Source organism: Juglans microcarpa x Juglans regia, chromosome 8D (assembly GCF_004785595.1).
Source record: "Juglans microcarpa x Juglans regia isolate MS1-56 chromosome 8D, Jm3101_v1.0, whole genome shotgun sequence".
Classification (NCBI taxonomy): Eukaryota; Viridiplantae; Streptophyta; class Magnoliopsida; order Fagales; family Juglandaceae; genus Juglans; species Juglans microcarpa x Juglans regia.
Genome location: NC_054608.1, coordinates 7189096 through 7201830, shown reverse-complemented (window position 1 = coordinate 7201830; position 12735 = coordinate 7189096). Strand labels below are relative to the sequence as shown.

The following is a 12735-nucleotide window of genomic DNA, read 5'->3' as shown; positions in this document are numbered from 1 at the left end:
GAAGAGAGAGTTGTTCGGGTTTAATTGTTAGATAGTTATGGAGCTATGAAGGGACTGTTTTGATTTATTACTCAATAAATAGCAGCCTACAAGATTTGTTATTAAATGTTGGATATATGTTTTTTTTTTTTTTGTTTAGGTGGTGTTACTATTAGAGTTCCGGCTCAAGGTGTTGATAATACGAAGAAGTCAGGTAAGCGGGATTCATATACTAGTTGTGCATAAAACAAATAAAATGAGGTTGACTTTGAGAATAAATGTGTTTATTTTTTTGAAAAGAGATGATCTGAAAACAACCTCAAATGTTTATTCTACATATGCATAAATTCTACATAAGAGAAAGTGTTTTTCTGTTATGACTGGTGTAGACATGAGCTTGTTTTGTATACGTTATTTCTGAACTATGTAAAAGAGCGAATAAGGAATTTTAAAAGTTTTATTATGAACAAATGAGAATATTTTGTTTATGTTTATCTCCAACATGTGAAATGATCTGAAGCTTTTCAGTGTTTTGTTTTGATGTGATGTGTCATCTGAAAACCGTGGCATGAAGTTCTGATTCTGTATATGATTGTAATCGGATTTTCGATGAAATCCGTTCTGTTTCTGTTAAGGCTCAGCCACGGGTATAATGGTGGTTTATAACCCTACCACGGGGGTGAAACATGGTATACGGCCCAGCCACGGGTATAATGGTGGTTTATAACCCTACCACGGGGGTGAAACATGGAATATGGTCCAGCCACGGGTATAATGGTGATTTATAACCCTACCACGGGGGTTAAACATGGTATTGTCCCGATGTGATATTAAACGATGATAAGATTATAATGTTTTAGTTTAGAAATGCCAACGGATTCTTCTTTTTGGAATAAGTTTATTTTTCTGGAAATTTCGCTCTAATGCTTTTGTACAAAGTTTTGTTTCTGCATTCTGAAAGTAAATGTTTTGTCCTGCTTATCAAATGTTATAAATGCTCATGTTTACATGCTAGTATATGCTCTCTGCTTGCTGAGTTGTTGATAACTCACCCCGTTAATCTTCATAATATTTCAGATGACATCGATGGCTCAGCTGAAGATCAGTATTAGAGTCTATAGAGAAGATTTGCATTGATTTGTTGTTGGGTATATCGTAATATTAGTGTTGGTGTTGGAGGTTAATTATCTTTCTTAAGTTTACTTCAATGGATTTAGACGGTTTATGGAGACTATGTTAATGTTATATGATTTCTAGTTATTGTTTGAGACAGAAGAAGAGTTGATTTTATTTGGGTTGTTGGATTGAATATTGGATAAATGTGTTTATTTGATTTTTTTAATTGAAGTATTTACGTTAGGTTTGAGGTTTGGGAAAATGGATATATTCTTGAATTTGGAAGTACTCTAGTCTTGTTAGAGTTGATTATCAGGTTTTATGAGTTAACTCTCCGGACCCTCGGGGGCAGGGCGTTACAGTTGGTATCAGAGACAGGTTTGAATTCTGCATACTGTAGACCTTGGAGGTTTAGATATCTGTGGGTTTATAAGATGTGGAAATTTCAAAATAGGAATTGGAGGATTATAAGGATAGTCATGGGGGTATTTAAGTTTGAGATCCAAGAACATTAAGATTGATTTTGATGGAATTTGAGGTTTAGATTTGGCTAATGTTAGGAGTTGAGTTTGGAACTTTGAGAATTCTAGTGATATATGTGTGTAATAAGTGATGTCAGATTTGCATAATTATCTGATTTATATAGATATGTATATGTATATATGTTTATATGCATATTTTATTTATCCTCTTATTTATTTCTATTTACCTGGTATTTTTGTTTTCTTTTATTTTAGAACGTTTCACTGAGTTTAGACTTTCAGGATGGCTGCTCGTTGTAGAGTTCGAACTCTTGAAGATTTGAATGAAGACGACAATGGTGGGGGTTGCACGTTTGAACAATTTAATCGAACGCATCCTCCGACCTTTGATGGAAGAGGCGATGCGAACGCTGCGGAAGATTGGATACAAGACATTGAAGAAATATTTGGTGTTTTGGAGTGTACCGATCAGCAAAAAGTCAAGTTCGCAGCCTTCAAACTATCTGGAGAAGCAAAGAGATGGTGGAATTCTGAGAAAGTTATCAGGGAAACTGAGGGGATTGGAGTAATTGTTTGGGCTCAATTCAAGCAGAGTTTTTTCGATCGATTTTTCCCTAAGGCAGATAGGGATGCTAGAGCCCGAGAGTTCACCAACTTGGTGCAAGGGACCATGACTGTGTGCCAGTATGCTGCAAGGTTTGCGGAATTATCACGTTCCGCAGCATACTTGATTCCCAATGAGGAGAAAAAGACTAGGAAGTTTGAAAAAGGTTTGAACTACAGGATTTATGAACAGGTGATGGTCTTACAATCCAGAACTTTTCAGAATTAGTGCACAAGGCGATGCTAGTTGAACAGAATCTTAAGAGGGGTGCTGAATTGCAAGAACAGAGGAAGAGAGCTGCTCCACAAGGGTTTCCTAGTTCGGATCAAGGGCAATGGAAAAAGAGAATTGAAGGGAGCAGTTCAAGTCAGAGACAGATATAGGGAAATCTTACACCTAACCCCTGTAAGTTCTGTAACCGCATACACCATGGGGAGTGCAGGAAGGAAGTAGGATCATGTTTCAAATGCGGTAAGGATGGGCATTTCATTAGTAAATGTCCATTGCTTGCGGAGAACAATAGAAGGCCCAACCCACCCCAAAACTTTAGGCCGAATAATCAGGGCAACAATCAGTGGAGGACTGTACCTGCTCGGGTGTTTGCTTTGACACCGGGAGAAGCTGAGGACAAGGATGATGTCATCACAGGTATAATTCTCTAACCATCTCTTAAAATTGTCTTTGTTGAGAATTAAGGAATATTTGTCTTATTATCTCTATGGGTTATATGACGTAACCAGGAATTATTCCCTTATTTCTCAATAAGGCTACTGTTTTATTTGACTCGGGGGCTACCCACTCCTTTATTTCAATGGATTATGTTAAATTGTGCCCCTTTGATGCTGATGAGATGGACTACAATTTGAGGGTCTCTACCCCAACGGATGATATAGTGACTTGTAACAAGATTTTACTCAAGTGACCAATGACTATTAGCGGGAAGGAAATGCCAACTAACCTGATAGTCTTTCCTATGACTGGGTTTGATGTGATTTTGGGGATGGATTGGTTAGCTTCCAGTTATGCTAGTATTGATTGTTTTAAAAGGGAAGTGGTGTTCAAGTTCCCAGAAGAAGAGGAACTTCGATTTATGGGTTCCAAGATGCGTATCCCTCCATCAGTTATTTCTGCTTTTCAGGTTGATAAGTTAATACGTGACGGGTGTCAAGGGTATTTGGCTTTTGTGGTGGATGAACGAAAGGAAAAATTGAAACTAGAAGAGATTCCTATTGTGAGGGAATATTCAGAAGTTTTTCCTAAAGATTTGTCTGGATTACTGCCTGAGCGGGAGGTAGAATTTGCTATTGAATTAGCTCCAGGCACGACGCCTCTTTCCAAAGCCCCTTATCGAATGGCACCATCAGAGTTAGCCGAGCTCAGAGAACAGTTGCAAGACTTGTTAGACAAAGGTTTCATTAGACCTAGTGTGTCACCTTGGGGAGCTCCAGTCTTGTTTGTGAAGAAGAAGGATGGGACAATGAGGATGTGTATAGACTACAGGGAACTGAATCGAGTGACCATAAAGAATAAATATTCGTTGCCCCGCATCGATGATTTATTTGATCAGTTGCAAGGTGCACAGGTGTTTTCTAAAATTGATCTCAGATCGGGTTATCATCAATTAAAAATCAAGGCGAAGGATGTGCCTAAGACAGCTTTCAGGACCAGGTATGGCCAATATGAATTTTTAGTCATGCCTTTTGGTTTAACCAACGCCCCAACAGTATTTATGGACTTGATGAATCGAGTATTTCATGAGTTTTTGGATAAATTTGTAGTGGTGTTTATTGATGATATATTAATCTACTCCAAGAGCAAAGCCGAACATGAAGACCATCTGAGGCAAGTACTAGGGACACTTAGGGATAAGAAATTATTTGCTAAGTTGAAGAAGTGTGAATTTTGGCTTGAGTCTATTGCATTTTTGGGACATGTGGTCTCAAGGGATGGCATTTATGTAGACCCCGGGAAGATTGAAGCAATAGTTAACTGGACTCAACCAACCAATGTGCATGAAGTTAGGAGTTTCTTGGGTTTGGCTGGTTATTACCGTCGATTTATAGACAATTTCTCAAAAATAGCGGTTCCCCTTACCGCCCTCACTAGGAAGAACAATAAGTTTGTTTGGATTGAAAAATGTGAGGAAAGCTTCCAGGAATTGAAGAAGAGATTGGTGACAGCTCCAGTTCTGACAGTCCCTAGCGAAAGAGGATGATTTGTGGTTTATAGTGACGCTTCACGATTGGGTTTGGGGTGTGTTTTGATGCAGCAGGGAAAGGTAACAGCTTATGCTTCTCGGCAACTGAAGACATATGAACAAAATTACCCCACACATGATTTGGAGTTGGCCGCTGTTGTCTTTGCACTTCAAATCTGGAGGCATTATTTATATGGTGAAAGGTGCAAAATCTACATGGATCACAAGAGTTTGAAATACTTCTTTGCTCAGAAAGAACTGAATATGAGACAGAGGAGATGGCTCGAACTAGTCAAGGACTATGACTGCAACATTAACTACCATCCAGGCAAAGCTAATGTTGTAACTGATGCACTTAGCAGGAAGCCAGTGGGACCAGTAATTGCAACTCTTACCATTTAGCCCCACTTATTAATGGACTTGGAAAGAGCCACTATTGAAGTAGTTGTGGGTGACCTGCAAGCATTAATAGCCAATTTAATAGTTCAACCAGCTTTGATAGACAGAATCAAGCTCGCCCAAAAAGAAGATTCTAAGTTGGCAAGATTAATTGAAGAAGTAGAAAAAGGGGATAAACCTGAGTTTAATGTTTCTGAAGATGGAGTGTTAAGGTTTGGAAATAGATGTTGTGTGCCGGACAGTGTTGTAATAAAAAGACTTATCCTTGAAGAAGCGCACCGTTCCCCTTACACAGTTCACCCGGGTAGTACGAAAATGTATCGAGATTTGAAAGAGTCTTTTTGGTGGGAGGGTATGAAGAGAGAGATTGCTCAATTTGTGGCACAGTGCTTAACATGTCAACATGTGAAAGTAGAGCACCAACAACCAGCAGGGTTATTGCAACCACTTTAGATTCCAGAATGAAAATGGGAGCATATTTCTATGAACTTTGTTACAGGCCTTCCACGGGCACCAACCGGACAAGATGCAATTTGGGTGATAGTAGACCGTTTGACGAAGACAGCTCATTTTGTACCTATCAAAGCTTTTTATAAGTTGGAGAAACTAGCCGAGCTTTATATACAGGAAATAGTGAGGTTGCATGGGGTACCTGTGTCCATTGTGTCGGATAGAGATCCGCGTTTCACTTCGAAATTTTGGCGCAGCTTACAAGAGGCCATGGGCACTAAGTTAAATTTCAACACGGCGTTTCACCCACAGACAGATGGTCAGTCGGAAAGGACCATTCAAATTTTGGAAGACATGTTGAGAGCTTGTATGCTGGATTTTAAAGGGACTTGGATTCGACACTTGCCTTTGGTCGAGTTTGCTTATAATAACAGTTACCAGGCTAGTATTGAGATGGCACCTTATGAAGCACTTTATGGTAGGAAATGTAGATCTCCATTATATTGGGATGAAGTGGGTGAAAGACAAATTTTGGGTCCAGAAATCATACAGAAGACAACAGAGAAGATTGAGACCATTCGAGCTAGAATGAGAGCAGCTCAGAGTCGACAGAAAAGCTATGCAAATAATCGTCGTCGCCAATTAGAGTTTGAGGATGGGGATAAGGTATTCTTGAGGATTGCACCCTTGAGAGGGGTTATGAGGTTTGGAAAGAAGGGTAAGTTGAGCCCTATGTACATCGGACCATTTGAGATTCTTGATCAGATTGGACCAGTGGCTTACAGAGTAGCCCTACCACCCGCACTCTCAAGTGTACACAATGTTTTTCATGTATCTATGCTGAGGAAGTATGTACCTGACCCCACCCACGTTATCGATTATGAGCCACTTCATTTTCAGGAAGATCTGACTTATACAGAAGAACCGGTACGGATTGTGGAGAGAAAAGAACAAGTGTTACGTAATCGGACTATTCCATTGGTTAAGGTGGTATGGAATAATCATGCTATCAGTGAAGCCTCTTGGGAATTAGAAGAGGATATGCAAGTCAAGTACCCACAGTTATTCGACGATGATCCTAACAGCATGTGACAAATTTCGAGGACGGAATTTTTATAAGGGGGAAGAATGTAATAACCGGGCTTAGGCCCAGCCCTTTGTTTTGGTCGGATGTGTGAAGCCCAGCCCACGAACGGTTAAGGTGAGACCGAACGGCGTCGTTTGGGTGAAGGGATTAAATTCCCTTTTCCGGATGCACTGTTTTTCTTCTTCGCATTGCCTTCTTCACTGCTCTGCATTTCCGGATCCCACTCAACCGTGCGCACCAACCCACAAGTAGCAGTTGATTTCCATCTCTTACCACACTCAAGGTTCGGTTTTCACTCACTTCTAAAAGCATTTCAGTCAATTTTCCTCTCATCTATTTTTCGATTCTTCACATCTTCACCGCGCGCTCAACTCAAGGTTTTGAAACGTCAAATTGTTTTTCCATTGCAGATTTGTTCGACTTCTTGAACAGAGATTGGTAACTCCTCTCTTTTGTTTTATTTTATTTTACTTCTTCTCTTTCCTTCTTCTTCCGGTTTTACTCGTACGGGTCTCCTTACTATTTTCGGTTTTGCTCTGTTTGGACCGCACACACGCACGCTGCTTGTTTGGCCGTGCATCACACTTAGTCTTAATTTTTCCCGTTGTGCAGACCACTAGTTCCTTTCAGTAGAAGGTCTTGTGAAGTTTATTTTTGGGTTGATGTATTATTTATGGAGCAGTGGAGTGTGTTGGAATTATGGATGTTGAGGAGTATAGTTTCGGGATGATTCGTGAGACTGTTTTTGATTTATTATTTCAGACTCTTTGGTGTAAAATAATGGATGTTTTGGAACTGGTTGTATTGAATTTTCGTGCAAATTTTGAATTGTTGAATGATTAGAGTATTGATGCGTGCACTGAAATTGTTTTATTCGAAGGTTGGAAGTGAAGTTTGGGTTGGGTTATGTTTTAATTATTGGAGTTACTGTTGTTGGTTTTGGAAATAATTATAGTTGGTTGGTGTTAATAGAAAGTGGGGGCTGTTTTGGGTTTTAAATGCGAATGACTTGAAGAGAGAGTTGTTTGGGTTTAATTGTTAGATAGTTATGGAGCTGTGAAGGGACTGTTTTGATTTATTACTCAATAAATAGTAGCCTACTAGATTGGTTATTAAATGTTGGATATATGTGTTTTTTTTGTTTAGGTGGTATTACTATTAGAGTTCCGGCTCAAGGTGTTGATAATACGAATAAGTCAGGTAAGCGGGGTTCATATACTAGTTTTGCATAAAACAAATAAAATGAGGTTGACTTTGAGAATAAATGTGTTTATTTTTTTGAAAAGAGATGATCTGAAAACAACCTCAGATTGTTTATTCTGCATATGCATAAATTCTACATAAGAGAAAGTGTTTTTTTGTCATGACTGGTGTAGACATGAGCTAGTTTTGTGCACTTTATTTCTGAGCTATGTAAAAGAGCAAATAGGACATTCTAAAAGTTTTGTTATGAACAAATGAGAATATTTTGTTTATGTTTATCTCGAACATGTGAAATGATCTGAAGCTTTTCAGTGTTTTGTTTTGATGTGATGTGTCATCTGAAAACCGTGGCATGAAGTTCTGATTCTGTATATGATTGTAATCGGATTTTCGATGAAATCCGTTCTGTTTTTGTTAAGGCCCAGCTACGGGTATAATGGTGGTTTATAACCTTACCACGGGGGTGAAACATGGTATACGGCCCAGCCACGGGTATAATGGTGGTTTATAACCCTACTATGGGGGTGAAACATGGAAAATGGCCCAACCACGGGTATAATGGTGGTTTATAACCCTACCACGGAGGTGAAACATGGAATATGGCCCAGCCACGGGTATAATGGTGGTTTATAACCCTACCACGGGGGTTAAACATGGTATTGTCCCGATTTGATATTAAACAATGATAAGATTATAATGTTTCAGTTTAGAAATGCCAACGGATTCTTCTTTTTGGAATAAGTTTATTTTTCTGGAAATTTCGCTCTAATGCTTTTGTACAAAGTTTTGTTTCTGCATTCTGAAAGTAAATGTTTTGTTCTGCTTATCAAATGTTATAAATGCTCATGTTTACATACTAGTACATGCTCTCTGCTTGCTGAGTTGTTGATAACTCACCCCGTTAATCTTCATAATATTTCAGATGACATCGATGACTCAGCTGAAAATCAGTATTAGAGTCTATGGAGAAGATTTGCATTGATTTGTTGTTGGGTATCTCGTGATATTAGTGTTGGTGTTGGAGGTTAATTATCTTTCTTAAGTTTACTTCAATGGATTTAGACGGTTTATGGAGACTATGTTAATGTTATATGATTTCTAGTTGTTATTTGAGACATGACGAAGAGTTGATTTTATTTGGGTTGTTGGATTGAATATTGGATAAATGAGTTTATTTGATTTTTTTAATTGAAGTATTTACGTTTGATTTGAGGTTTGGGAAAATGGATATATTCTTGAATTTGGAAGTACTCTAGTCTTGTTAGAGTTGATTATCAGGTTTTATGAGTTAACTCCGGATCCTTGGGGGCGGGGCGTTACAAAAGGTGTTGGGCATCAAACTGTGTCCCAGGCAGTTGAAGGAGTTACAATCTTACCGTGTCGGCTTGAATTTGGCCAAATCCAAGGTCCCAAGGGAGTCTTGGGGGCTCACCGCCAAATGCCCCCACACTCTCCCCAGCTTGCAAGAATACTCGCCGCCCTAAGCCAAGTTGCGAAGATGCTTGGCTATCGTGAGTTGCGAAGTGATGTGGTGATTTGGTCAAGCTTCGCATTGGCTGCAGCAAACTTAGCTTCCAACTACGGCGCCCGCCCCTCCTCGGATATAAGCTTCTCCGGAAGCCGTCGATTGGACACCGACAGCTTAAAGTGTCGAGCCTTAGTTGCCTCTTTGTCTCTCTAGAGATTCGGATTCTATGCTTGCTGAGGCACCCATTCAAGTCGCAATTGACATCTGTCACCTTCGTCAAAGTGGAAACATATTCCTTGTAGCACTTCTAGGCCTCTGTTGCCTCCTATTCGAGATGGAGCACTTGCGCTCGATCCAATCCCCTCTCCTCTACGGTTGCCCTTGTGCCAGACTGGAGGAGGGAAACCTCCTGCCCCAACACTTCCTTATCAGCACAAAGACTGGACTCCACCTTACGGAGGTCCTTGACGAGCTTCCAGAAGAGCCCGTTCTCCTCCACGACCTCCTAGTGTATGCAGGACCTTGACCTCGTTCTCCACCTCGACTTGCCCATCCACTACCCACGCTGCCAAAAGCTTAATGATCTGCCAACAAAAGAACAGTCAAAACACTAGGATATGAGGACCCACCAGCAAACGAAATGAAGGGGAGGAGGAGAAACTTACCAAAGAGAAGATGTCGTTCAGCGGATTTGTCATCGCCTTAATCGCGTCGGACCTAACGTCCTTTGTAGACTTTATGGCAGGGCGGGAGGATGAGGCACCTTCACCTCCCCAAGGCCCTAACTCCCTAGGAGGATCGAGGGCAGATGCGTGAGGTGTGTTTGGCGCCTGCGTTGTGCCAAACCTCTCTCTCCCATCTGCGTGGGTTGACTCCTACTTCGATAGCCTAGAGGGGTTGTCGTCGGACGAATCCGATGATTGAGACAACTCATCGGTGTCAGTAGCCGGGGAGGTATCGTGCTTGATTGTCACTTCGGAGGGAGGTGAAGATGCTGAAAACCCATCCTCGCTCACCACCACGGGGTTGTCATGATAGACGCCCTCGGGCAGCACCATGCCCACGGGAGCACTGGCCAAGCTTGTACGAGGAGAACGTGATCAAGAAACGGGCTATGATGTCTTCAGACAAGAGGACACCGATTCCTAGCTCCTCTTCGTGCTCTTGGACCCAATAGTTGGTACCAAGTGGATGCAAGACCGCTCACGCTCAAACAGGTGAACCCAATCTTTTTATCGTTGGGAACAACCCCTTAGTCAGATGGAATGAGGAATTCTTGGTCGGCGACCTCTCTAGGCAACCCATATGCCAAGCCATGAAGTATAAAAAAAATATCCTCTAGGCGTAAGGGTTCATCTGCGCAAGGGCCACGTCCAATAAGTCCAAAACGTAGTAAACTAGGCGGCAGAAGGGAAGCCTCGGCTCATGGCAGAACAAGCTGACGTACAGGGCTACTTTCTTGACATTGAACTCAAAATCGAAGGCCGTGCAGCCGACCTCGGGAACATCCTAGACCACCATATGAGCCGTTTGTGCCGGCCAAAGCCTAGAGCTGCCGCATAGTACACAAGCCATACCATTTGACTTATTGGCCTCCAAGGATAGCCTTCACCTCTAGTGCGTGAGCCCCATGTGCCGGTATGTTGTCGTGTGACACAAGTGATTCACTAGGAGCTTGCCATTTCGACTCTAGACATCTGATTATATATGTTCTTGCTTTGCTTGAACCCTCAACATATATATTGATAGTGGACGTGAGAATATCCAACAAACAAGCTAAAATGGTTCCTTGTAGTGATCTGGTTGTGACCTATGACAACAACCATTCGGTCTACTTGTTAGATGACATCAAACTGCTTAATGCAGGCACCTCCTAATTGTAAAAGAACAAGATCAAGGACAATTGCTCAATTGCATTTCTTTTTCTTTTAGATGCTGCAAGCACTGTAATGATATCCTCATCGACTTATCTTGTACATCTGCTTCTAATTTAATGCTTGGACATATCTTATAGGAAAAACTTAGACTTTTATAAATAAATAATAGATCAGCTCTAATTGTGCTATTTCAATGCTTGTCATCCCCGACCATAAAAAATAAAAATGGTTGTCATCCCCATTAGCTGCATTAGAAGAGAGAAATAAGAATTGATCAGGTTGACCATATCTATTAGAAGATACTGTGGCAGCCTGAATTAAGGATTGATGATGAAGATAAGAGATAGATCACCTTGTAGCATTATAGTCCACGACAATATGCAAATTTTCCAAAACCAGAGAAAACCCAATATGCCAAACAAAAGAAAAACTAAGTAGGACAATTGCAAAGTAAAATCCAAAAAGCCCAAAAACAAATCCATCAGAAAACAAAACCCTAGAACTCTCAGTGTAACACCAACTTCAGTCACACAAAAATTGAACCAAAATCCTAACTTCATGTTCATAACCCAAACCCATTAAACTACAATCCAATTTTGATTACCATCATTACAAAGCAACTCACAACTCTAAGCCACGAACACATACAACAAAGGCACACAGTAATCTTCTTTCTTATGCACAATTGTGGCACAAAATAGAGAGATGAGAGAGAGAGAGACGGTGGAGGAGAGATGGCTTACGAACAAGGAGGAGGAGCATGGTCTCGGTGTTGGTACACAACATTGACGACAAATGCCAATAAGCTGGAGTGGTTCTTGAGAGATGTAGCGGAGAGTGAAATAGAGAGAGGGAAAGGCACAGAGGAGAGAAGCGAAAATAGTGAGTGAGTGAGAGAGAGAGAGAGAGAGAGAGAGAGAGAGAGAGAGAGAGAGAGAGACGGAGAGGAAGACACAGAGTGGAAGGGAGCCGTCAGAGGGGTTTCTATGCAATAGAAGGAAACGAGAAAGAGGGAGCCATCAGGCAAAGGGGAGGGGAAAAATGAAGACGACTGAACCCTAGGCTTATTTCCCTTTTGATTAAAATTTTGACCTTTTACGACAATGAAATCTAGCCAAAAATAAACAGAGAAAGTGCCAGAATCTATATTTAAGGTATTTTGAGGCATTTTAATATCGCCGCAAAAAAATACAGTGTTAGTGGCGAATTTATGTCGCTATAAAATAGCGAGGAAAAAAAATCCGTATGTGCATCTAGTTCTATTTGTCACGATGGATTTTCACCACCAAAGATTTGGTTTTGCAATGAGTACTTTACGAATCACCAAGAACAAAAATTGGGAACAATAAAACATTACCATTTTCCTCTAGATTTATGTCGCCGCAAAAACTCATATTTCTTGTAGTGAGAGAGAGATCAAAGAGAAATTAGCTGGTGTAATCAGGAAAAGCAAAGGTTAACCATTAATGTCCATTTTTATTTTGGTGATGGTTCTAGCCATTTGGTACAAGTATTTTGTTATACGATAGTTCAAAGACGTTGATGGCTACCTGGGAGTCATAAGCTGCATTTGGGCGACGGCATGAAGAGGAAGGCAGAGGATGCGATGCATGAGGAGAAGTAATTTAGGGTTACTTTCGGATGGGCCTTTGGGCCAGATGGACTTCACCTAATATTTTCTTTAAAGCAAGAGTTATGTTAATTGTTCAAGAGTCTGGGCTTGGCCCATAGTAGTTATTGTGAGCCCATTTATAAGGGACGTCTATCTGTCATTTTCATTATTGTGCTACTAGGTAGCTTTATCTTTATCTCAAGTTAGTTACAAATTTGTAGCATATATTGTCTGTGTATGGAGGTGTCTCGATTATCAACG

At 40.7% G+C, this 12735-nt stretch overlaps 1 protein-coding gene across 1 annotated transcript; it reads left to right on the top strand.

Annotated features, from left to right (window-relative positions):
* The first annotated feature begins 1860 nt into the window (after nt 1–1860).
* LOC121242165 lies at nt 1861–3103 on the top strand. The gene is made up of 4 exons (XM_041140064.1): nt 1861–2347; nt 2404–2512; nt 2624–2829; nt 2922–3103. The coding sequence occupies exons 1-4, from the start codon at nt 1861–1863 to the stop codon at nt 3101–3103; spliced, it is 984 nt and encodes a 327-aa protein (XP_040995998.1).
* Nucleotides 3104–12735: the final 9632 nt, after the last annotated feature.

What these genes read in the sequence shown, in the direction of transcription:
- LOC121242165 (XM_041140064.1), top strand. Translation starts at nt 1,861, where the DNA reads ATGGCTGCTCGTTGTAGAGTTCGAACTCTTGAAGATTTGAATGAAGAC. An exon ending in GACTAGGAAGTTTGAAAAAG is followed by an intron (nt 2,348 to 2,403) that starts GTTTGAACTACA and finishes AGAACTTTTCAG; the next exon opens with AATTAGTGCACAAGGCGATG. An exon ending in TTTCCTAGTTCGGATCAAGG is followed by an intron (nt 2,513 to 2,623) that starts GCAATGGAAAAA and finishes TGGGGAGTGCAG; the next exon opens with GAAGGAAGTAGGATCATGTT.